The sequence below is a fragment of the Rattus norvegicus genome, chromosome 13 (assembly GCF_021556685.1).
Source record: "Rattus norvegicus strain SHRSP/BbbUtx chromosome 13, alternate assembly SHRSP_T2T, whole genome shotgun sequence".
Lineage (NCBI taxonomy): Eukaryota > Metazoa > Chordata > Mammalia > Rodentia > Muridae > Rattus > Rattus norvegicus.
Genome location: NC_141546.1, coordinates 65,084,681 through 65,110,799, shown reverse-complemented (window position 1 = coordinate 65,110,799; position 26,119 = coordinate 65,084,681). Strand labels below are relative to the sequence as shown.

The window sequence follows — 26,119 nt, the reverse complement described above, 5'->3', positions numbered from 1 at the left end:
TGATTTTGCCTAACCTTTGGACTAATTGGTTCATCCCAACCCATTTGCACTGCTATATAAGACTTCCAGCACGCTGGGCAAACTCATCTCTCCTTTGACAGGTAAGTGAGTTAATCTGCTTTTTGTAGAGTTAAGCGTGGCTTCATTAAGTGTGCTTGACAAAGAACAGTAGTTAGAAAGTTTTGAAAAGAATCATACTTACATGAGATGCCTGTTGGAAGCCTATTAATTTATACTGAGCTAAGTTGGAAAGTTGGAAAGACAACTCCACCGCTATCACTAAACTCGATTTTATTGAAGCTGCACATTTTTCTCTCCAGGACATGATTTAAGCCTCGCCCTGTGAGTACAGACTACTCTACATGTTCTAAAATAAGCCGGTTTTCTGCTATTATTCCGCGGTATTATAGTGGTTGGTAATTTAATTGAGGTGGCTTGTTTTTTGTTTTTTGTTTTATTTTTTTTAATTATAGTAAACAGAGCAACGGCTTTCTCAGGAATTCAAGCTGAATGCCCATAGCTTTTGTTCTAAGAACGGAGTGGCTGGTTACTGAATTACATTTTGATCGTTTCTGACTGCTGTGCACAACAGACGCATTATTTAGTGGTGAGATTAAAGGGCAGGTTTCTGGTGCTTTTATTTTATCTCAGGCAAGGGCGTTGCATCCAAGAACAACCATGGGGTGGAAAATACTTCCCATCTGCTTGTCGATGCTGCTTCCTGTTTTCCTGATTCAACAAGTTTCATCTCAAGGTAACTTCAGCATCAAAAACGCCTCTATTCAATCATTGCTGTTAAGCACCCAGTTGGCTTAGGGCAGCAAAAACAATATATTCCTAAGCATATGCATTTCAATTTGCAGCCTCTAAACTTGAAATGCCTGCAGTGCATTTGTGTGTTTTGGAATACTCATCTTTCCCTTTGTGTTGTGAGAGCTTTGAAGGAGTTCCGAGTTTTGAGGAAAAAAAAAATGTCCCTCCTCTGTTCCCTTAGATTTTTGCCTGAATTAAAAAATAAAATACAGACATTTACATAATAAAATTATGCTGGAGATACACGACACCATCAAAAGAAATGAAAAAAATTAATATTTAAATAACAGGTTTTGGTGGTATGTTGACAAATTTTTTAAAATAGAAAATGTTTTATGAGCGTTTTAAGTTAGCATACAAAGTGATTTCATTATGATAGTATCTTTGTATGTATTTTGCCTGTAAAATATGGATTGGCTCACAAGTTAGCATGTCATGTCTGTGGAGGGAGGGGCAGACAGACATATGTTCTCTGTATCATTCTATATTTAGGCATGAGCTACTGAAGCAATCACAAGAGATAAGATTTAACAAGCCACAAGCATTCCTTTGATAGGATAAGGAAATATTTATATGTTGACCCAGGAAGTTTATAAAGAAAAGGTTCACATTTTATAAGCCTATATATATTACTACCATATCTTTAATATTACTAGGCATGTTGACAAATTTAACCGTTTCATCAAATAAATCATTTTAAAGCATTATAAAGTAATAAATCATTACTTTAGCATCCTGTTGACATAGATAGCATCTTATAACACACATTTATTTCAAATGGAATTTTATTAGCCTGAAGTGCTCTCTCTTCCTTGCAGGGAATACTCACCCTATTCTGGGCTTTAAATATCTGAATGCCATTCTCATATTGCAAAGTGCAGTCCCTCCGAGCCAGTCCTGGGTAAACTGCTATTTAGAGAGCCTGCTGTACACTCAGCCAGCCGTGGTGGAGAGCGCGGACAGTGTGAGGCTTAAGTTACTTAGCATAGCATTGTGTGTCTTTAGTTCACTGTGATGTCTTCCTTTTGGCAAACTCACATGAGAGAAGGAAGATGAATATCCTTAATTATTACAGTGATGTTTTATTTTTAAAATATATATTTATTTCTGGTAAAATGTCTAAAGTTCTCATAGAATCAGAGCACAGCAGATGACAGCTTGCTTGATCATGGTTTCAGGAGCACGCAGATAAAACAAGGTGGAGAACCACAGAACCCAAACATAAAGGCCAAGTTAGGAATGATGGCCACAGTCCCCTGTCTCAGACCCTTCTTGTGTGGTATAAGATTCTCGACATGGCTGTTTCCTAAGAAATGCTTTCTTTGTGAAACAATGCTTATTTGTTGAAGGTTAATGAAAGTTAATATGACAATCCGTGGGGCTGGGAGATGATGGTTTGGGGGTAAACTGTCCAACACACAAGCAGGAGGACTGGAGTTCAGATCCCCAGCACCCAGTGAAAAGCTAGGTGCAGCAGTACTGTCTGCAGCCCGAGCTCTGGAAGCCACAACAGGCGATCCTGGAGCTCACTGATCAAGCAGACTAACTCCAATGGCAGGCTCCAGAATCAGTGAGACATCCTCGCCCAGGAAAAGGTGGAGCACGAACACAGAGGAAAGCAGACACAGTCCTCTGGCCTCCACATATGCATGTACACATGCATGTAACACACACACACACATACACACACACATGCACACACAGACACACACACATGCATGCACACAGACAGACAGACACACACATGCATGCACACAGACACACACACATGCATGCACACATGCACACATGCACACACACACACACACACACACACATGCTTGCTCCCTTGCTCATCTAGTGGTTTAAGAAATAGCAATAAACTTAAGGCTATAACAGACCCACCTATGGAAAATAAGTGGATTGTTCTAGACATTTGCTAAGTGTAAAGGCATAATCTTTTGATGTTGTTTTGTCTGCTTCTCCTGCTCTCTCAACCTCATTCTTTCCCCTTTATATATAATATATGTATTTATATACATACACTATATATGCATTTTTGTATGTATTGTGCACATATGTATGTAAGCAGTCATCCTGAAAGTTATCCTGCTCTCTATTGTGTGTGTATGTATTAAGACTTAAACCTTCCTGCATTCTCTTGAGACTTTTTCAGTGCATTTCAACATCTACCTGTGGACTGGAACATTCCAGAGGTGGAATCCTTTGCTACAGTCCTGTTGTTATCTTTTGGGGAGGGCATTTTGCAGTGTTATCTGCCAAGTGGTGTTTAGAAATATTTCAGGGTAATTATTCCATCCCACCATTATTGTTTGCTTGTCCCAAAACACTAAGTTCATGACCTTTATATCCACACCCAGATTCTATTTCAAGAGGTCTTTCTCAGTCTTCCCGAAAGACAACGCTTAGGTCTGTGCTGGGCACTGGTTCTGGGCTGGCCCAGTTAGCCTGCTATAACTTCATGATTGAGAGTGAGAGGAATTAGTGAAGGATCCTGCTTCAAATTCAGATATGTGAGTTCGAGGTCAAAATGGGCTATTTGTTTAGGATAATTATATAATTGATTATCCTGTGAGGCACTTATGAGAGTAAATGGGATGCACAAATAATGGATACATATTAGTCGATATCTACTAATTGATAATAGTCGATATGTATATCTATATGCATATACATATATCTATATGCATAATCACACAAATATACACATTCAGTAACTTATTGTGTCATTGGAGAACTTATTAAAATTTATCTTATCTTTTTTTTTCCCAAGACAGGGTTTCTCTGTGTAGCTCTGACTATTCTGGAATTTGATCTATAGATCAGATTGGCCCCAAAGTCACAGAGATCCGTAACCTCTGCCTGCCGAGTGCTAGCATTAAAGGCATGTGATAGCATTAAAGGCATGTGCTACCATGGCTGGCCTGTGCCATTGTTTTTACCTTAGCTAGGGCTAGCCATACATTTTAGAAACATTTTCGTAAGTCTTGGAGAGAACATATGACTCAGTACCTGGCATACTGTGGTACAAAATATGGCCACTAGTGATCACGAGAGCGATCTCCACAGCTATAACTGCCGCTCTTCCCTCAGAGTTACCACTCTGCACGCAAGCACTACTTAGCTTGACTTTCAAAGGTGTCTCCCAGCTCAGTGGAGACTAAAACGGCATCACTAAGGCCACATAAAGGCTCGCCCAAACACCAGCTATGTCCGCCACTGTGCACTGTCCCCAGCACTGCCCAGTGGGTAAAGCTCCCCTTCTCTGGTGGCTTTGTCCTCCTTACTAGGTGTCTCCTGTTCTCAATGGTTTGGTTGTCTTTACCCTAGTATTGTATGGTTTTAGATATATCAAGTTGTGCAGGGAGATGTGGGGAAGGGTATTCTAGAGACGCCACCTGCAACTGTGATTATAACTGCCAACACTACATGGAGTGCTGTCCTGATTTCAAGAGAGTCTGCACTACAGGTATGTTCCAAGAGCTGGGCGTGGTCTGTCGAGTCCGCTGTCCTGAGCCTGCTTTTGTACCTCTTTGCAGCTCTGTTCTTCCTCCCTCCGGCCTCCTCTGTTTAAGTGCCTTTCCTTTCCTTGCATAAATGTTGAAGTTCACTGTACATACCTACGGATGGTTTCAAGGCTTCTGATTACTGGGGTAGTGAATGGAAGCCTGGGCATTTGTCATTTGCACATATGTGTTGACTGCATTGGAAATGTCTGAAGTAAAGATGTAGTACTGTGACTAGGTAGGTATCAAGTAAAAAGGAAGGTGTACTTCTCCATTGAATGTTGAGTTTTGGTTGCTTAGAGATGAGCCTTTCAAAAGGTTTCATCAAAAGGATCAATAAGCATAGAACTTTGACGTACGCTATTTAAACTTTTGGTAGTAAATGTGTTTCTAAATTACCTAAAGAGAATATTTTAAAGATCAAGAGAATACCAGGCCTAAATGATTAATTTCAAAGCCCCAAAGTTCTATATTATGAGTGGTATTACTATTGAACAAAATCTAAGCCATTTCTTGTAATAGATTCAGACAAGTATACTATTCAATGTATAAAAGCTATAACTAAAATCTGCAAAAGTTCTATTTGCATTATAATTTGCATATGGAGATGGTAACCCTAGTGTGGTACAGTGTATATGTTGGGGGGTTCAGGCAGGCTTTGGGAACCATCACGCTCCTCACCAAGGTTCTTTCTGTAACAAGCAGGCCTCGCATCACCACAGTTCACACCATGGGATTAACTGCAATCTTTCAATCTTTTTCTATGCCAAAGTTATCGTTTTTTAAGAGTCTCTGCATTGTTAAGTGATTTTTGACCTGAGTACTGGTCTGCTCAACTAGTTTCTTGGGATATGTTGTTTTAAGATATGAAGATTCAATTAGCACAAATTTATTACAAAGAAATGGATCAGAGGTGTAGATAAAGGTATAGATAAATGGTATAGATAAAATGGGGAGAATAAAGGACCTCGGGGCGGTTTGCCATACAACTATCTTCTAGTTTCCTATAGTGTCTACACATGTATGAGACTCAGGCAGCCCCGGGCTCAAACTTCTTCCCTGACTTAGGCTGTCTCTATTTGGACATCATCCTTTATAAGTTTTTTTTTTTTTTTCGGAGCTGGGGACCGAACCCAGGGCCTTGCGCTTGCTAGGCAAGTGCTCTACCACTGAGCTAAATCCCCAACCCCGGACATCATCCTTTAAAGTTAGTCTTTCGCAGTTGATGATGTGTGTGCTCCAAATTCCAAATAGGAGACTTAGAAGTGCCCCAGCCTTGGGACTCTGTCATCTGTCAGATGAGAAGTGCTACAAGATCTGTAAGCATTGCTTTGTGACTAAGAATCCACGATATCTGTTTTGCCCCGGGCAGAGCTCTCCTGCAAAGGACGCTGCTTCGAGTCCTTCGCACGAGGGAGGGAGTGTGACTGTGACTCCCAGTGTAAACAGTATGGCAAATGCTGTGCAGACTACAACAGCTTCTGCGAAGAAGGTAAGAACCAGGACACGGAGGCGGCGCTGCTCAGTGTAGCCAGTCCAGTCCATGCCTTGGCTCCACAGACGGCTAACACACACCTGAGTTCTTGATTTTACTAATGGACAAGCAGCTTTGTAATACTTTTGTTTCACAAAGACCAATTAAAGAAAACATCTTCCGACAGGAGCCTCACAAAGGCTCTAGAAGCACCAAGACCTCTGGTTCACTAGCATGGGGCACATGGGCTGGGTGTACATCCTTTTATCTCCAAGGTGACCCCTTTACAGTAGAAAGCTTGTCCCCACATAATGGGACTGACTTCCCCAAATCAGCTGTCCTTAGAGCTCTGTGCTTTGAGCTTTAATGTATGAGTATATATTTAAAGGCTTCTAGCATCTTCCTATAAACTAGTCACAAGCTTTGCAGGTGATGCTGCTAAAAAGTTGGCACCTGAGTTAATTAGTCATATGCTCCTTCCTGTCCCTCCTGTCCCTTCAGCAGTCTCTACACAAAGCTGGTGAATGACCAAGTCAATCAAAGGGACAGGGGCCATCTTATTTAAACCATCGCTGGCCATTAAACCTTGAAAAAATACTCTCACAGTATAACTCCCCTCTCCCCGCTTTTTTTTTTTTTTTAAATAAAGGGATAGAATGCCTTCTTCTCCAGTGTTTGTTCTTAACCATTCTTTGTCAAAATATGAGTATCCGTGGAGGCAAAACTGAGGTAGTAAGATTGCTTGCATAATTTGACCATTTTTTTTTTTTTAAAGTTAGGTTGTGCCTCCTAGATTTTTTTTATTTTTAGAACAGTGGAAACTTAATCAGCGGAGTTGAGGGCGGTTTCCTAGCTGCTCAATATTTTAGCAGGAAGTAATCTAAAAATACTAGAGACAACACCCTTATTTCAAAACTCCAGAGTGCAGCGCTCCTGCAGCTTTCAGAAGGCACCATGATGGGGATTTATATTTCCTCACTCCCTTGACAATTATTTTGGCCATGAGACAAGTCAAAAGCAAACCAAACCAAACAACACCCTACCTCCCAAATATCCGAAGAAGTTATTCTGGCAGAGGATGGGTCGGGAAGAAGATTGGGTGACGCCGCACAGAGAGACCGTCACCCTAAATACTCCCGGTACCCTGTGCTTCTGAAGTATAACCGAGCTGAGGTAGGACTTGGGGGAACCGAGGCCGTGTAAGTCAGCTTCATTCAGACTTCATGAAGATAGTCAGGGTCCCGAGTGGAAATGAAAGAATTCTCCAGAGCTTCAGAACTTCATTTAAACTAGCTAAGTTACTGCTAAGTTGTTTCAGGGCTGCTGCAGGTTCTCGTTATTGGGATCTATCTAAAAATCACAACGCTTCGAGAACTGGCAGGAGTCAGAGCAATCCAATCGCTTCCCAGCGTGGGTACAGAGAGAAGCCTAAAAGGTTATCTGTTTTGGCCACAGTCATGAACTAGTACCCGGCAGAGCTGTTACTCAACTTGGCGTTTTGTGAAGGGGGAGGAGAAAGAGGGCGAGGTACAGTGTCCAGTTCCTGGAAACAGGAAGGCTTCTGAAGGGAAGGCGGGGCATCAGGGTGTATCTATGTACCGACCGTCCGTATCCGTTCCTCTTTCCCATCTCCACTGCTGTTTTCTTCTCTTTCAAGTCCCTCTCCTTTTTTCTGATTCCAAGGGCTGCCCCAGGCTTCCTCTTAGAAGCTGAGGAGTTGGGGAGGGGGAAAGGAGGGAGAAATAAAAGGCAAAGAAGACTGAGGTCAAACCACTAGTATGTGTTAACTTGGGTAACACATCTGTGGAAAAGCATAATGTCTGGGAGTGTGAAATCTTCAAAACATGCCCACATACCTTTTATAATAACCAAGGCAAACTGGCATTGTGTGACCTAAGTTCACACGAAACAGGAAAAATATAATCATTATGATGGACTAGTGCATGATTTTTCCCGTCATCCCCATGCAGCATTGTTTTTGTAATTGTGGCACAGTGGCAAGATAGATGAAGCTCACAGAATTACAGCTTGTTTCCGGTGGGCATTCCTCTTTAGAAATGTTGGATACCCATCTCACTTAAAGCCGGGAAAATGTTCAATAGTTTGGCCTCTATTCCAAGGTCAAAGAGGTAGACACCCAGAAGCCTACAACTAGCATTTAGAGTGTTGACCTCGTAGGACTCTTTTCTATCGTAATTTTCCAGTTTGAGAATCACTAGTTTAGAGCAATGTGTCCCCAGAATTATTGGATACTTGCGTTGGGCTACAGCTGCTCTATATGAACATTTATCAGTATGGCCTCTTGATTGAAGCCACATGAATCCATCCTTTTCAGTTAGCACTGCTGATGACTCTAAACTGGATGCTAATCAGTCTGTCTTGCTTGGCCTCAGTGCATAATCCCACATCACCACCTCCAAAGACTGCACCCCCGCCTCCAGGAGCGTCTCGCACCATCAAATCAACCACCAAACGTTCACCCAAATCACCAAAAAAGAAGACTAAGAAAGTTGTAGAGTCTGAGGAAATAACAGAAGGTAGGAAGATGACAGCCATCACTACAGGAGATTTCATAACTGAAATAACCTGTAGGTGGACTATTCGTAAGAATATCCTCAAAGAGTCATCTTTTGAGTCATGAAGCCCTCCTCATATTTTTTTGTTTACTTGCTTTAAGTTAAAAAATCTAAGCCAAAATAGAATCCCTTGGGATATTTATAGCCCTTATTTATCAAACCCAGCATGGAACTTCTTCTCAGAAGAGGCAAATCTCATTGAAAAAATGAAAACTTAGTTTTTTTTTTCCCTCTGTTTTTCACAGAATTAGATTGTGTAAACTTTAGCAGGTGTTGCAAAGTCAGGAGAAAGTTCTGCTGTTAGCATGTGATGAATTAAGATGCCTTGCTCTTAGCTGACAGCTTTACAAAGCAAGGAGTTGCGTTACCCATAAAGTGACAGCATGCTCCAATGCTCGAAGACCAGCTTTCAGCATTCCTTGTTGTATGTGGACCAGCAGTTCTTTTTTTGCTTTGTTTTGCTCTAAATCACAGTTGGTGTGATCAAACTTTTTATTTGATTTATAGAACATTCTGTTTCTGAAAATCAAGAGTCCTCCTCCTCCTCCTCTTCCTCCTCTTCAACTATTCGGAAAATCAAGTCTTCCAAAAATTCAGCTAATAGAGAATTACAGAAGAACCCAAAAGGTTTGAGCATTGATAAAGATCAAAGACTCTATCAATGCCATGTTAACAAGAATTTTTCAAAAAGTAATGTGTGTTCACGGAACAACTTGAGATTTCAATATTTGGGGAGTCTGTAACTATGGAAACACTCAGGTTAAAAAGTGCCCAAAAGACCTTACAGAGAATCAGTCAGTGGTAAGCAGCCAAGTAACTCTTCGCAGCAAGGGAGTCGAGGATGCTGTAACTGTAGAAACACAGGGCAGTACTGGCGAGCTTATGATAGTCCTGCTGCCATTCCTGTCTATCTGATCACTGTCTCCTTCTCTTCCCTCTCTGCCCACAGCTTTTGCTTTTCCTTCTATGATTTTATTTAACATAAACTTATACAGTGCCTTCCCAACATTAATCTTTGACAGTCTCTTAAGCCTCCAGACAAAGGAAAGATTATCATTCCTGTTACTTTGCTCTTTATTATTTTCCTATTTTAAAATCATATCTGTTGCACTTCTCTCTGCAAGTTAAAGAATATGCTATTTTTTTTCCTGAAAAGAGATTCTGTATGATCTGTTATTTGTATTTCCTGAAATTCTAAAACATATTATTGCTCTAGTAAGTACTAGAATTTTGAGGAACATTTCCCTTGAGATAGTAGTTTCTCTGAAATATTCTTCAGTCTACTAGCCAAACAGTCAAACTTCAAGTCACTGCAAGAATCCTGCTTTTGATGGAATTGCAATACAAATTTGCTAAACAGAATTTCTATCAGTGAAAGGCACTTTGAGTTTACCTTAAAGGGTAGTTTTTAGGGGATTTTAAATAGAATCTACTGCCTTGACATTCTGATTGCCTATGTCCTGAGAACTATTGAGTTTAACCACGTGGTTGAAAAGGAGCAACTCATAGCCCTATAGATTGCAACTAGGTTCAGCAGAAACTAGTCAGTTGCAAAGACTCGAAGCAAGTCCTCAGTAGAAGCCTTTGTAGGAGTTAGTGTAAGGAAGCTGTCAGAGGTCGGAGTTATGTTTCTAGGAAAGGGGGACAACACTGATTATAGAACGGGGGTGGGTGGCATGTGTGGACCAAGTGAGAGGAAAAGATAGACAGACATTCATGTCACTGACCACATTGATGACTTCAAGCTGACACTTCAAAATAACAAGATTTTATTTTTTTCTCTAGTAAAAGATAACAAGAAAAACACCCCGAAAAAGAAACCTAATCCAGAACCACCAGTCGTGGATGAAGCTGGAAGTGGTCTGGACAATGGTGAGCCCAAGCTTACCCCACCTCCTGACCCTCCTACTCCACACAACAAAGTCACCGCATCTCCCAAGACTACAGCGGCAAAACCAGTAACTCCTAAACCCAGTCTTGCACCTAATTCTGAGACTTCCAAAGAGGCATCTTCAACTTCCAATAAAGAGACAACAGTTGAAACAAAGGAGACCACTGAAACAAATAAACAGTCTTCCGCCAGTAAAAAAGAGAAGACTACTTCAGCTAAAGAGACACGGAGTGCAGAGAACACATCTGCTAAAGACGTTGAACCCACATCTACAACTCCCAAGAACTCAGCTCCCACTACCACCAAGAAGCCTGTAACTACAACCAAGGAACCTGTTCCTACCACTACCAAGGGGCCTGAACCCACCTCCAAGGAGCCAGCTCCCACCACCCCTAAGGAGCCTGAACTCACCACTCCCAAAGAACCAGCTCCCACCACCAAGAAGCCAGCTCCCACCACCCCCAAGGAGCCAGCTCCCACCACCCCCAAGGAGCCTGAACCCACCACCCCTAAGGAGTCAGCTCCCACCACCCCTAAGGAGCCAGCTCCCACCACCCCTAAGGAGCCAGCTCCTACCACCCCCAAGGAGCCAGCTCCCACCACCCCTAAGGAGCCAGCTCCCACCACCCCCAAGGAGCCAGCTCCCACCACCAAGAAGCCTGAACCCACCACACCTAAGGAGCCAGCTCCCACCACCCCCAAGGAGCCAGCTCCCACCACCCCCAAGGAGCCAGCTCCCAATACCCCTAAGGAGCCAGCTCCCACCACCCCCAAGGAGCCAGCTCCCACCACCCCTAAGGAGCCTGAATCCACCACCCCCAAGGAACCAGCTCCCACCACCCCCAAGGAGCCAGCTCCCACCACCCCCAAGGAGCCAGTTCCCACCACCCCTAAGGAGCCAGCTCCCACCACCCCTAAGGAGCCAGCTCCCACCACCCCCAAGGAGCCTGCTCCTACTACCCCTAAGGAGCCAGCTCCCACCACCCCCAAGGAGCCAGCTCCCACCACCCCCAAGGAGCCAGTTCCCACCACCCCCAAGGAGCCAGCTTCCACTACCCCCAAGGAGCCAGCTCCCACTACCCCCAAGGAGCCAGCTCCCACTACCCCCAAGGAGCCAGCTCCCACCACCCCCAAGGAGCCTGCTCCCACTACCCCTAAGGAGCCAGCTCCCACCACCCCCAAGGAGCCAGCTCTTACTACCCCTAAGGAGCCAGCTCCCACCCCCAAAGAGCCTGAACCCACCACCCCTAAGGAGCCAGCTCCCACCACCCCTAAGGAGCCAGCTCCCACCACCAAGAAGCCTGAACTCACCATCCCCAAGGAGCCAGTTCCTACCACCCCCAAAGAACCAGCTCCTACCACTCCCAAAGAGCCTGCACCCACCACCACCAAGAAGCCTGAACTCACCACCCCTAAGGAGCCCACATCTACTAACCCCAAGGAACCTGAACCCACCCTCCCCAAGGAGCCTGAACTCACCCTCCCCGAGGAGCCTGAACCCAGCAACCCCGAGACATCCGATGAATTAATAGCTGAGCTTGCTGAGGCACCCACACCAAAGGCTCTTGAAAATAATCCCAAGGAACCCACTGTACCAACTGAGACTCCTGAGGTAAGCAAGCCTGAAATGACAACTGCTAAAGAGAAGACAACAGAAAAAGACACAACCCAAACTACAACAACAGTAACCCCTAAGACAACAACAGAGACAACAATCATACCGGAAGAGACTACTGAACCAAGAGCAAGTACCACCACTCGAATAACGTCTACAGCTCAAGATACCACATCACCCCAAATGACTACTCTGAAAGCTACAACTCTTGCAGCCAAAGTAACTGCTCCAACAGAAGAGATTCAGAGCAAACCAGAAGAAACAACTTTAACAACTCCTGCATTGGAAGGTTCTGATGCTTCTAAGACAACCCTAAAACCTCAGAAACCAACCAAAGCGCCCAAGAAGCCCGCCTCTACCAAAAAGCCAACCAAAGCGCCCAAGAAGCCCACCTCTACCAAAAAGCCAAAGACACCAAAAGGGAGAAAACCAAAAACCACACCATCTCCTCTTAAGACTTCAACAATGTCTGAACAGAATACCACTCCTCTAGAAGTCATGCTGCCAACCACCACCGTCCCTAAACAAACTCCAAACTCTGAAACAGCTGAAGTGAATCCAGCTCATGAAGATGCAGATGGAGGTGAAGGAGAAAAACCTCTGATTCCCAGGCCCCCTGTGCTATCCCCCACTGCTGTTCCAGGAACCGATCTCTTGGTTGAGAGACTCAATCCAGGCATTAACATCCATCCCATGTTTTCAGGTGAGAGTCAGTTACGTTCCTGTTCTGGTATCTCTACTGAGATTCATTATCGCTAACTCGTGAACTTACTAAGCTTGATTATAGCTTCCTTACAGGTATGTAGATTAAGAGTAATCGTAGAATACTGACTATCTAGGAGACTGAGTAGTAATTAGCATCAGAAATTTACTGTTGGCTAACTCCAGACATGCCTGTTGGGAGCAGAAATGGGGTAGAGAATGTCAAGGTAATTTAGGTAGGACTTTATCCTTTAGAGAGTAAAATGCAAAGAGAATTTCCTTTTCTCAGTGACTGAAGACATCAGTGTCTAATACCTTATATACATGAAGATCATATAACCTGGCTTCTTCCAGTTCACTATAATTTCTATGTAACATTCCTGAGTGGTATTATGTTAGGTAAGCGAAACTATTTAACTAAGGACTCATTTCCTTTTCTCCTTACTAGATCTTAAAAGGGTAGCCAGGAAACTGAATTCTACAAGGATCTGAAAAGAACAAATTGCTTTTCTCCTTCTGTTCTATATTAAGTCTTTCGTTGATTTCTTCCTCCTGTTTTATATCCATTTTTTGGTTGATTTTAGATGAGACCAATATATGCAATGGTAAGCCAGTGGATGGACTGACCACTCTGCGCAACGGGACGTTAGTTGCATTTCGAGGTGAGTTATGACTATATAAACCTGCTTCTCCTTGCCTTGTGTTGGCATTTCCTGAGAACAAAGTCAGAAGGTACTAACTGAACTGTGTGATCCTACAGTGAATGAGAGCTTGATTTGTTATCTCTTAAGGTTTCCTTGTGCATGTGTGTATGGCCTGTGTGTGAGTGTGTGCATGTGTGTTGATAGGATTTCAAAGTTTCAATTTCAAGTTAAATTTGATTTCAAAGTTCAATTTCAAGTATTAGAGATTTGCATTCCCTGACCAATTTTCTTAGAAAATTATCCCTCCACTGTGAGGTAAGAAAAGTTGCTGTACTTTTTTTGATTCAGAGTTCCAGAGTATTAAGTAAATTTCCCAGGGACTTAGTTATTTTAGTCTTCTTAGAACATATATTCAAAATGAACAACAAAAAATTATACACAGTAAAGGTTCAATAGATTGTACTAGTCATTAAGTTATAACTACAATTTTATGTAGCAAAAACACTGAAACCCAGAGAGCTCTAAGTCACAAAGGCAAAAAGATCTTTTTAGGAAAGGTGGGAAATGAACTGACTCAAGGGGACAGCGGAGTGACTGTCAAGTCTGGTGGCCTGTATTGACCTTTGATACCTACACCACAGCAGGAGAAACTGACTCCCACTGAGACCTACACTTAGGGAGGAGAGAACCAACTCCCACAAGCTGTCCCATGACCCTGCAAACCCAGATACGAATAAATAAAAAAAAATCAAATTAAAATCAAGGTGGGTGTGGTAGCACTCCCTTAATCCCACCACCCAGGAGGTGGAGGTAGGTGGATCCGAGTTCAAGGCTGGCCTGGTATACGGATGGTCTCAAAACCTCAAAAGTTCAATTAAAAAAATTAAAACTAGAAACTAAACTATCTCAAAATATCTCTTGCTATCTTCTGAATCTAAGAAATATCTTAGGAATACACAATTTTCTCTTTTTCACCTGGCTCCACATCCAGGCATTTCTTTACACATTGACTCCATTTTTTTTTATAACCCTTACGTTTGTTTTCCTTCTCTGTGGGGACATAGATACTAGTATTCAGACTGCAGACTGACAAGCCTCTTTAATTTCTAGGTCATTATTTCTGGATGCTGAACCCATTCAGACCACCATCTCCACCACGCAGAATCACTGAAGTCTGGGGTATTCCCTCTCCCATTGACACGGTTTTTACTAGATGTAACTGTGAAGGAAAAACTTTCTTCTTTAAGGTAACACAAATACTGTTTAGGAAAAAAAAAACAAACAAAAAATCAAAAACCCACGCACTTGCACTCATCATAGCATCATCTAAACCTTCAACTCAGAAATGACAGCTTGTTCTCCTGAAAAATGACAGTTTGATACTATTTATGATCTGCTTATTCAAATTCAACCAACTTATTTTGTTCTCCCTACATTTAAATATGAGAATGAATTCCAGAAACATGCTTACAAAAACTTTAACATCATTTTCTCCTTTAAACAACCAGGATTCTCAGTACTGGCGCTTTACCAACGATGTAATGGATGCTGGGTATCCTAAACTAATTGTCAAAGGCTTTGGAGGACTAACAGGGAAGATAGTGGCTGCTCTTTCAATAGCCAAGTACAAGGACAGACCTGAATCTGTGTACTTCTTCAAGAGAGGTATGTATTACACGATTGTCAATGTGACACTATTTTTTAAGTCTTTTAAAAAAGCTATTTATTTATGAGTACACTGTAGCTGTCTTCACCCACACCAGAAGAGGGCATCAGATCCCACTACAGATGGTTGTGAGCCACCATGTGGTTGCTGGGAATTGAACCACTGAGCCATCTCTCCAGCCCCACTCCGCACTGCCCCTTTTTAATTGCTAGGTTTACTATCAAAAAGGTATTCTTAATGGCAAGAATTGAATAGCTTTAATGACTAAATATCGCACACCATATGAAATATTTAGATCTCCTGCAATGTGAACCATAAAACATCTGGACTTTCAGATCACGAACATAAAGAATGCAGTTTGTTGGGTTTATTTGTTTCAACACATATTTCAGGTCTTAGTTATTACTATATTTCAAGGACAGCATTAACAATAGTCATTATTAAACATATATTTGTGAACAACCAAAGATAAACAATTGAAGGCAATTGTGGTGCATTCCTTTCCAGGGGGATTAACGTGGGCCTTTTCTCCTGTGTAACAGGTGGCAACATCCAGCAGTACACTTACAAACAGGAGCCCGTGAGGAAGTGCACAGGGAGGCAGCCTGCCATCAACTACTCAGTGTATGGGCAGGCAGCACAGGTCAGGAGGCGCCGCTTTGAGCGTGCTGTTGGACCTTTCCAGACACACACCTTCAGGATCCATTACTCGGTGCCCATCAAAGCCTCTTATCAAGACAAAGGTAATTTTCCCCATGTCAAGAATGCGATCACGAAGATTAATAATTTCTTACGAAGTCACCCTTATTAAATGTAAATATCGGCCATAAAAGTACTAACACTTTACTCTTATTGAGGTAAAACAAATCCACTGGCCTTACTGAGTAATAAACAAGATCAATTCTTTGTTGGTAAAGAAAGCAGATTATTCAAGCCTGCTAATTATAGCAGACAACAAGCACAATACACAAACCTGTATCCCTCAGGACAGCCCTAAAAGTGAGGTGTGAGTTCTTGGCAGAGAACAAACTCAAAACCTAGGTTTGTGTAGCTCTAAGGTTGTAAACTCAAACCTTTCTGCCCGCAGGCTTCCTCCACAATGAAGTCAAAGTGAGCACACTGTGGAGAGGGTTCCCAAATGTCGTTACTTCCGCGATAACACTGCCCAACATTAGAAAACCTGACGGCTATGATTACTACGCCTTTTCCAAAGGTAAGTTAATTAATTGGACAGTTTTGTGAACTTCAAGTTGATCATACCTGAGGGAGCACAGATGTAATTTAAGTGCAAACAGCAGTTGTAAAATAATGACTGCAAGTAAGAAACCCAACTTCAGTGCTTACTCACTGAAGGGAGAGACCGCTGCACTGACTTTATTTAACTGGAGGGAGTGCAGACCAGTTCTACTGCATCGTTAGGACATCAGAGGAAACTGTATGGAGAGACAGTATTTGCTGCTATCCCAGGTGACTCTAAAGATGGCAAGTATTATTACAGTCTACAAGGTGTTCGTGACGTTCACAGAACCCAGTTTTATTAAGTAAAGTTTACTGCCCAGGATACTTAACTTTGGAAAGACCAGTTATCTAAATTATTCTGCCCATGATTCATTCTATAATAGGAATTCCTAAGAATATTTTAAAAATGGTTAAAGCCAAAATGAATCATCTTTTAAATTAACTATTTTTTAAAAAATACTTATTTCAAAAAGTTGAACCTAATATTACCTGAAGGATGCTGAAAGATTATTCACTCCATCACTCAAATCAATTTTTGTCAGAAAATTAATGAAATCCATTTTTGATATTGAAATACTGACTTTGAATACAGTACTCAATATAAACTTCAATGTTTTACTTTCTTTTTAATGACAAGGACGTTTTCTTTTCTGTTTAGATCAATACTATAACATCGATGTGCCTACTAGAACAGCAAGAGCAATCACCACGCGCTCAGGGCAGACCCTCTCCAGAGTCTGGTACAACTGTCCTTAACCTGACTGGCAAAGAAGAATGAAATGAAATGAAGAAAACAGTGATACCTTTTGACATTGAAATACATTTTATTAATAAAGAATGTTGAAATGAGCATACCTATTTAAATACAAAACACTTCTCAACTTGACAATTATATTAAAACAGATTCGCCAATCTTATTCACAAGTGTCACAGTTCATAGATCCCTTAATTAATATTCCCTCTATTTATTCCTCCTCTTCCTCCCATTGCATGGCTTATACCTGTAGAAGGAAATAATAAAATTCATGTTCAGAAGAAATATCTAAGATATGGCTATAAAAAGATATTCTCCATGTTGACTGATAATTATTGTAAATGCGATACTACATTTACGATGTTAATACAATCTAATGAGTTATTTTGGAGAATGTGAAAATACTAAAATCTTCTATTTCTTTACTATCTAGAACAGTCACAAAACTTTTATTGCAGGGGAAAATATACCTAACACCGTAAGAATACAGGGAGAGTTACTATGCATACACAGCATGCGAACACTTGATTTTCCAGGTTTTTTTTTTAATCTAAGGAAATAAATACCAATTTAAAGAACACATTCATTTTCTAACTATGAAAAACTGCCTAAAAGAAGCTTTCTAGTTAAGTATCACACGATCAACACGTAATTATAAATCAACACTTAGATTTACCTTAGAAACTTGATATATATGTTATTATCCACGTATCAAGTGAACAGTATGTCAGAAACTTACCTCTTTGTCGGTTAAACTGACGACCACGAACACCCTGTCTCAAGGTTGTCTGAAGTCTTACTCGTCTGAAAGGCTTTGGCTGACTACTACTGGTATCTAAAGAAAGCATCAAGACATATGGAAAGCAAGTTAAAAAACCAGGAAGGCGGCTCCAATTCCACACAGACAAATACAGATCTAACCCTAACCCCTAACCTTGCCATTTGTTTTCAACATTCAAGTTTGCTTCTAAGAGTGAAGGAAGCTAAGCACTGCACAAGCTCATACACAAAAACATCTCAGAAATTTATTTGGAGAGAAAAATCGAGTTTATTTAAGGCAACTACTCAGGTATACATGGTGTATACCTGAGTATACTACACATGGTGTCAGAGACAAGGGAATACATATGGCAATGAAGAATCAGGTCCCTGAGAAGACAGAATATTGTAACACATCTGATTTGTAGCTTATAGCAAACCCTGCCACCAGTTCAAATTTAAGTAAACTTGCCATAGCCACATAATCTATATCTTGTTCAAGTCACTGTCCTTACTCGGTATGGCAAAAATTTCCAAATTTGGTTATAAATTTTAGTGTCTTATGCATCATGGCCAAACCAACTGCAGTGTCAAGTCATTCGTGTGAAGATTTCAGTTGGTTTCTATCTCCATGAAACAAAGCAATTATGAAGATCTAGGAGACTGTTCTTTGTCCTCCTCTCATACACTCCTGAATCTCACTCCTCAGTCTGCTCCAGTCACATGACCTCCTTGCTGACTTTGAATGTCTTAAGCACATCCTATCGGCTTATGGGACTTTATATAGACCACATAGCTTTAATCCTTTTCCAAATGTCATTTTCTCAGACATGCTTTCTATGAAATTCCCTGCTACATTAGACATTCAAATTTGCTGAATGAATACCCAGTAACCCACAATGAAATTAACGTAAAGACATTCTATTTCCTAGGAACAACCAGCCACATTTCTCACTGAAGGGATAGTTTGGTAACTAGTATTAATTCTAGTACAGAGGACAGACAATTCTCAGAGAATATCAACAGGACTAATAATTATCATACTCTAACTTCTGGTCCTTTGTACATAAGTTATAATTTATATATATTATTTGTAATTCTGACTTAAGGTTCATATGGAATGTGGCTATGCAATGACGCTGGCTATTGAAACATGGGGGTGGAGCTGAACCTAGAGATGCTGACCACTTGACTGACATGCAAAGTAAGACTGAAAAGCAAGTAAGAGGAACAGGAAGACATTTTGGGATGCAAAGCTATGTGACTATGAACTATAACAAAGGAAGTCTATTACAACACTGAATGCTCTACAGGAATTTCAGAATAACCATCATAAAGGAAAATGATAACGATCAGAATGGATGAGGGACCATTTCCTCAGAACCGCAGGTGACTGCCTGCACATTCTGAGATAAAGGCCTCGGGTAAAATTTTACTGAGCAGAGTTTCTAGAGCCAAACTGGCATGCTTGCCTGAAGCTTATGAGACACATGACCTTTAAGAGTTATTTAACCTTTCAATGTTTTAGTCTCAAACTTAAAATATGGGAATGGATTCCTACTAAACTGTGCTTTTGTGAGAATCAAATAATATAAGCAAAAGGCTTGAGAACAGCCTCTAACATTCAGTACTCAACAGATGCTGTTATTAGAAAAAAAAAAGCCTATAGAAGTAACTTTTATTATAGGAAAGGCATAAATTAAACAAGCTAGAAGATGAGTCTTTATATCAGTAAATTTCCAACATGGTTTTGAAAGAAATGAAGTCCCATCTTTCTGGATCAAATCTGCTCTGGTTCAAATGGAAGGAAACATGTGGGGAAATATCCTTAGACTCCTTCCTAATACAACCATCCCCATCATTCAAGTAGCATCTTTATAAAGGTGAACGGTTCACATGATCTGAGAAGAAACCAGACTATAAGCAGCACATTTAAGAGAACCAAGTATTTCTCAGGATCTGCACTGACACCACTGACCTAGACAAAATACAAGTCAATTCTTCTTTTGGTATGAACTGAACCCACCTTCTGCATGGTCCTGATTATCAGTGCCAGAGCACTTGTGCAATAATGATGTAAACACAAACCAAGTTCTTTTTCATGATAAAACATCCCCTTTAAGTAATGGGTTTTAAAATCGAGGAGCATGGATTGGAGGCTCAGTCTCCAGTAAGCATCTGCACAGGCAGAGGCAAGAAAGCACAAGGTGCATGGAAACAGTGCTTACCTACGGAGGAGCTGGAAGGGGGGTCTTGGCTGGTTGAGGGGAGGTCTGATTCATCAGATGCCTGGACAGGCTCCTCTTCCTGCTGGCTGTCAATTTCTAGGCCTGCCTCTGAACTAATACTAAAAAATAAAGATTGATTAGAAAATGTAAAACGGATTCTAGAAATTATTTAAATGTTCCTAAGTTCATTTTGATTTATTTTATAACTACTTTCAGAGTTCTAGTGTAACTAAGAATTAGACTCTGTTACAGGTTGTCAAGTGTGTTTATTTTTTTAGTCATAAGATCGGGTTAAGCAGGGGATGGGATGAGTTGTCCCCCCTTCTTACTAGGATACTCTCCAACATTACTTTTTATTTTACCACTGTTTCAACATTCCTTCTTTTTCCATTTGACGAGCATGTTTATAATCTTAACACTCACAGGAATATATATGCCTTTGAGAAACTCCCAAACATAACTAGTAATAGCAGATTGGTAAGTCACCCTGAGTACTAACCCAGACCTAACAAGCTATGGGCATGAGAGTTCCTAGCTCAGTGGCTGTTTTTCTCATCTTTCTCCTTTTAAGAAGCAAGGGAGAGCAAATAGTAAAAAATCTGAATCTAGCCTAACCCTTTTCTTTTTTTTTAATCCTCTGCAAACATTAGTGCAGCTATTGGTAACAACTTACCTGAGACACCCCAGGTTGCAAGATGGGGACATGTAAATAGAATGGGGCTGAAGTTAAGGTTCTTAATATCCACTGAGCTGGTTACCAGTAGAACAGTCTAAGCAAATTATTGCTAACATACTCTGACCTTATATTTCTATGATGGGAAGTAACATGTTTTAGGAATAGTGTGTGGGTTAGAAGGACAAATGTAAAGTGAATGTTTTTTAAAACTGCCTCTCTCATAGTAATCCCAAATTCTGAAGCTGATTAGTTTGGAATGCAAGGCAGTTTTCCTGTTTTCTAAATATGTGCTTTGGCTTTTCCATGGGGTAGGCAGGATAGCACTGAAAACAGATTTTGATGTATTTGCTTGCTAAAACAAACAATTTTGACAACAGAATGAACCCACAGCAAACAAAAACTATACAGTAAAATCATACCCTTCAGACTCCGTCTCTACAAATACTTCATCTCCGTCATCACCGGCTGGGGTTTCATTTGTCGTGGATAAGGTGCCTGTAGATGTTGTCACCATTGGAACAGACTGAGAGGCATGTTCTGAAGCATCAGAGGTGGTACTCTCAGTAAACACGGTCACTTAAAAAGAAGAACAAATGACTTTACCCTTGTGGTTCATTAATTCTGAGCCAGAACAGGTTTCAAGGTGTTCTATGTCACCAATGAAACAAAATGACCTCATCGGTCTGGCACCCACCTGGGGCTGCTACTTGGAGAGGCGTAGTGGGAACACTGCGGCCACCAGACTCTTCTTCATGAGCCAGGAAGAGGGGTGTTTCATACATTCCCAAACCTAGAGAAAAATTTAAGTCCCAGTGAATGATGAAAGAACATAAAGATGCCAAAGAAAAGAACTAGAATAAAGTGCACACTTCTTGTGAAGCTCATAATGTAGTTCTTCCATCAAGTAAAAAATCAAGTTGCTCAATACTTATTCAACACATCTTTTAAATTCTTTAACACTATTAAAGAATCCCTAAAGTAACTGCTAATTTTATGGAATATCCAAATATGAACAAGCACCATGTCAAAATCTATTCCTTACTTAACTGCCAAGGTTATTAACCCTTTTTGCTAGTGAAACTTAATTAAACTTCTCCTATGGTTACAAAGCAAGAAGCAGTGGCTTATTAGCCTTCTCTAACCACTTGCAAAAATGCTAGTTTCCCAGACATATAGCAAATTCCACCTGTGAACTAAATGGTACTCCATTCCACAAATAGCATAACTCACACACAAGTATCATCTACCACTACTACTTACATTTATATCTCAAACTTTATTTTTAAAATGAAAATTGCTAGGGAAAGTCTAATTGGTCATATATTTAACTAGGTATGTCACGGCTCTCCTAAATTTGAAGGGAGCTAGCACTTTTTAGCAGTATTTCTTAGTTCAACATACATTATGTGGAGATTTGAATGAGAATGGCCCCCATAGGCTCCTATGTTTGAGTGTGTGGTGCGCAGTTAGTTGAACTGTCCAGGAAAGGTTAGGAGGTATAGCCTGGTAGGACATAAGGACCTTGTGAGGAGGGGTGTGACCGGGGCTGGGCTTTGATGTTTCAAAAGCACACGCCAAGCCTAGTGTCCCCGACTCCCTTGTAGAATAGGATGTAAAGTTCTCAACTGCTTCTCCAGTGCCAGGGCTGCCTGTGTGCCACCATACCCCATGCCACAATAATGGACTAATTATCTAAAACTGTAAGCAAGCCAATTATATGCTTTAACAAAAATTAGTTGCCTTTGTCACAGTGTTTCACTACTGCAGTAAAACAGTAACTAAGACAATATAAGAACCAGTCTATAGGCTAAAGGAACTAGAATCTTGCTGAAGAGATATTTATTAGAAAAGGCAATGCTATGTCAGTAGCTTTATAAATTACCACAAGGGTTATATTGATAGTAGCTGAAGAAAATCAGAGCATACCAACTTCTACCCAGTACACACTTAAGCCTCTGGCTTTTGGCTATTTTACCTCCTTGAGAAGCAAGTTGGCCAAGATCAGAGTGACTGGAACTTGTCTGTGGCATGTCTTCAGGTGGCCCAAACCGGAATCTAGGAACACCGGCAACCTGTGGAGAACTAAATGGACAAAACTTAATTTGATGAATTAAGAATTTAATGCTATCTGTTTAAACCATAAGAAAAAGAGGTTGTTTAAAAATAAAGAAACATCAATAAACAGGGGAGGAAAACAATGAAAATAATGCGTCAATAAAGGGTTTCTTGCAAAGATATTGTCAACAAATTTAGTAATATGAATAACTTATAACTTAACTTTTAGCTTCCCTGAATTATGCTGATTTTTCAACTTGTTTGAAACAGACATGTGCAAAAGGAAGCATAACAACAAAAGGAAGTTCTTCTTTTTTGTAAATTTCAGTTTTCACTTTTTAGTGATATAAAATAAGTCCCTCTAGCCTATTCTAAGTTCCAAATCTAGCTCTAAGATTTAGGAAGTTTAAGAGTGCTCGCTTATTAGTTGTTGGAATAATTATTTCATTTGGCTTAATGGAGATCATCAGTTACACTGTCACGCTCCTAGCCTGTTGTTACATCTGGTTACTCAGACCCTGAGCTTCTACAATAAACCACATATCTCGATCACTTCAATAACCAACATCACCCAGCACCAATACAGCATTTACTTACATGTGTCAGGTAGTGTCTAAACATGTAAGTACAAACTGTAAAATGAGGTCACTCAGCAAGAAGCCTGCTCTTGTGAGGAAACATACTGACTGCAGAAACCACCTTCTTAAGCGCTATAATACTGTCTTGTTAGAAGCAGGTATATTTTATTCACCCTCTAGTCTTCCTCAACACTACTTTTTCATGATCCTCCTATACATGTACAGATTAGTGGACAAGTACGACGAGACTCTACAAATAACAATTTCTGAGGTAAAGAGAAAGTCACCAAACATTCTCATTCATCAACTTACTGAATAGCTTCAGCAAACCCATCAGTGCGATGTGGCACCACAAGGGTTGGGGTACTCGGAACTGTTCTGTCTTCGTCATCGAAAAAGTGTTGTTGCTGAAACACAGACAGAACTCGGTACGTAACAGGCCTAACCACATACACCTGAATTACATTACAGGAAGGGTAGATACTAACCATGCCACCTATTCCTGGGGTTAACTGAAGACCACGCCCTACAGACTGCCTCCGGGTCATCTGAATTCTCTGTGTGGGAAAAAGAATTACATTTGCTTTAAAGAATTAGGCAATAAAACAAACACCAAAGATACAGTTTATTAATTTCGTGATAAAATAACTAATTTTAGAAGATTTGTAATGAACAGGACACTTCTAAATTGCTAATATTTATCTATTAGAAATATCAGTGAGAAAATTTAAATTATATTAATGAAGATATGTATAAACTAAAGGCATGATAATACTTAATTCAAACATGTACATACATTTAGATCCTATATCCTTGACTGAAAATAATAACAAGTGAGTTTATCACTGGATTCTTTCTTCACAGCTAAAACAATCTTGAACTGTCAAACTGAATGCTTTATGACACCTATACACGGTTCCTTAGACTATTTTCAAATATTAAGTAATTTCCACTACTTTTATTTTAGCTTGATCTACATATAATGGTTCTCAATACACTCACCATGCCAGGAGTAAGAACCAAGCTACATTAATGAACCTACTCCATGCTGAATACAAAGGGTCATTAATTAAGTAGAAATACTTGATTATAAATGTTGAAAAAAGGTTAGATTAATAAATATAAAAAGAGTTGGGGATTTAGCTCAGTGGTAGAGTCCTTGCCTAGCAAGCACAAGGCCCTGGGTTCGGTCCCCAGCTCCGAAAAAAAAAGAAAAAAAAAAAGAAAAAAAAATAAATATAAAAAGAAAACCTAGGGGCTGGGGACTTAGCTCAGTGGTAGAGCGCTTGCCTAGGAAGCGCAAGGCCCTGGGTTCGGTCCCCAGCTCCGAAAAAAAGAACCAAAAAAAAAAAAAAAAAAAAAAAAAAAAGAAATGTAAAAAAGAAAACCTATGTACCTTAAGAAATGTTCAAAACACATGTCACTAACCTAGCAAAATGCATTTTACATTAAATAAAATTTAAGAAATTTAAGTATATTATAACAGCAAGCAGCATTTTATTTGCTGACTATAACCACTGTAATGAATACACAATTTTTAGAAAGCTGTGTTCTCAAATGCCAACTCATTTATATTTAGCAACTGGAGATTAGTTTCAATTAAAATATCTTACAATATGCCAAAACATTAAAATTTCTTCTAAAATTCGGAAAGAAGAAAGGAAGGAAGAAAAGACCATGTAATAGAAAAGAGGTTTCACAAGGTGCTCTTTTCAGAAGCTGGGTTCTTTTAATACCTGAACTGGTGGCCCCAACTCCTGAGGCGGGGCATGGATGGTCAGGCGTGGGGGAAGAGGATGTGGTGGGCGCCTTGGTGACTGTGGCGCTTGGGGGGTCTGTCTCTCAGAAGCTGACGTGGGCTGCTGTTCTCTGGCAACCTCCTGAGAGAAAGAAGACTCTGCTGCACTTGTATTTCCTTCACCTATGGAAGAAAGACTTCAGTTTGGAAACCAAACCCAGACTATGAAATCTCATGGCCTCCACATCCGATTTGTTTTTCTTGTGATGTGACACAGGGTCTCAGAGTCCAGGCTGTTTTCAAACTAGCTATGTAGTAGGCTGGCCTTGAACTCCACCTCCTCCTACCTGCCAAGTACTGGGACTATAGACTTGTACCTCTGTCCCACTCACAAACAACAGGCAAATAAGTACTCTTCCTTCAAGACTCAAACTACAGATTTAAGTACTTTGCCCAGCATATGATCAATATTTACTACATTTTAGCCTATGCTATCTTTCCCTAATGTTTAAGTGTGCTTATGTGTGTCTGTGTGCCTATGGAAGCTGGAAGAGAATGGATCCCCTGGAACATGTGTTACAGGTGGCTATATACTACCTAATAGAGGAACCAAACTCAGGTCTATGTGTTCCTAAACACTGAACTATCTCCCTAGTCCAATATTATCCTTAATCAGTGTACAAACTACTTAACTCTTTCTAGAGAAACAGAATGTCAATCAATCAAAGTGACTTAAGGAAAAGCCTCACTAATAATATTTTTATATTTTGGCTCTCCCAAACTTCAAATTGCAATTGCTACTTAGGTGCTTAGATCTTCTGTTGTCTTCTACTATGAAATGTAGGATACCAGAGAAAGGTTTATAAATCTGATCTAGAATCAGAACCTTGTCCTGACATTTGGTATGGAAAACACTTTACTTTTCTACAATTTAAATTAACTTAAATTTAGTTTAAGAATTCGGGACAAATAAAACTAGTCACAGGAGTAGTACCTTAACAGAAAGAAATTATTTTTATTTCATGTGTTTGAGTTTTCTTGCCTGCATGCATGTCTGTGTACTACTATATGCATGCCTGGTGTCCACAGACTGTAAGAGGGTGCCAGGTCACCTACAAGTGAAGTTACTGTGGGCCTCCACTTGCCTGCTGGGATCTAATCTGGTGCCTTTTCAAGAGCAGCCAAGTGTTCTTAAATACTGAACT

The 26,119-nt window shown here is 40.5% G+C and overlaps 2 protein-coding genes across 10 annotated transcripts in view; one reads left to right on the top strand and one right to left on the bottom strand.

Annotated features, from left to right (window-relative positions):
• The first annotated feature begins 46 nt into the window (after nt 1-46).
• Nucleotides 47-17,172, top strand: Prg4 (proteoglycan 4). 8 transcript variants are annotated; one of them, XM_087580183.1, is made up of 13 exons: nt 47-101; nt 652-754; nt 4,160-4,282; nt 5,692-5,811; nt 8,187-8,330; nt 8,877-8,996; nt 10,155-12,578; nt 13,162-13,239; nt 14,332-14,468; nt 14,730-14,886; nt 15,430-15,630; nt 15,975-16,100; nt 16,785-16,997. In XM_087580183.1, the coding sequence occupies exons 2-13, from the start codon at nt 679-681 to the stop codon at nt 16,880-16,882; spliced, it is 3,804 nt and encodes a 1,267-aa protein (XP_087436309.1). In that variant the 5' UTR covers nt 47-101; nt 652-678; the 3' UTR covers nt 16,883-16,997.
• Tpr (translocated promoter region, nuclear basket protein) overlaps nt 16,931-26,119 on the bottom strand; it is a 63,326-nt gene continuing 54,137 nt past the window's right edge. Inside the window, exons 43-51 of one of the 2 annotated variants that reach the window (XM_087580833.1) lie at nt 24,913-25,097; nt 23,665-23,733; nt 23,489-23,583; nt 22,519-22,625; nt 21,238-21,333; nt 20,963-21,119; nt 19,868-19,986; nt 17,620-17,715; nt 16,931-17,127 (exon numbers count right to left, since the gene is read on the bottom strand). In XM_087580833.1, coding sequence (XP_087436959.1) covers nt 17,072-17,127; nt 17,620-17,715; nt 19,868-19,986; nt 20,963-21,119; nt 21,238-21,333; nt 22,519-22,625; nt 23,489-23,583; nt 23,665-23,733; nt 24,913-25,097 — 980 coding nt within the window. In that variant the 3' untranslated portion in view covers nt 16,931-17,071. 2 annotated transcript variants of the gene reach the window in all.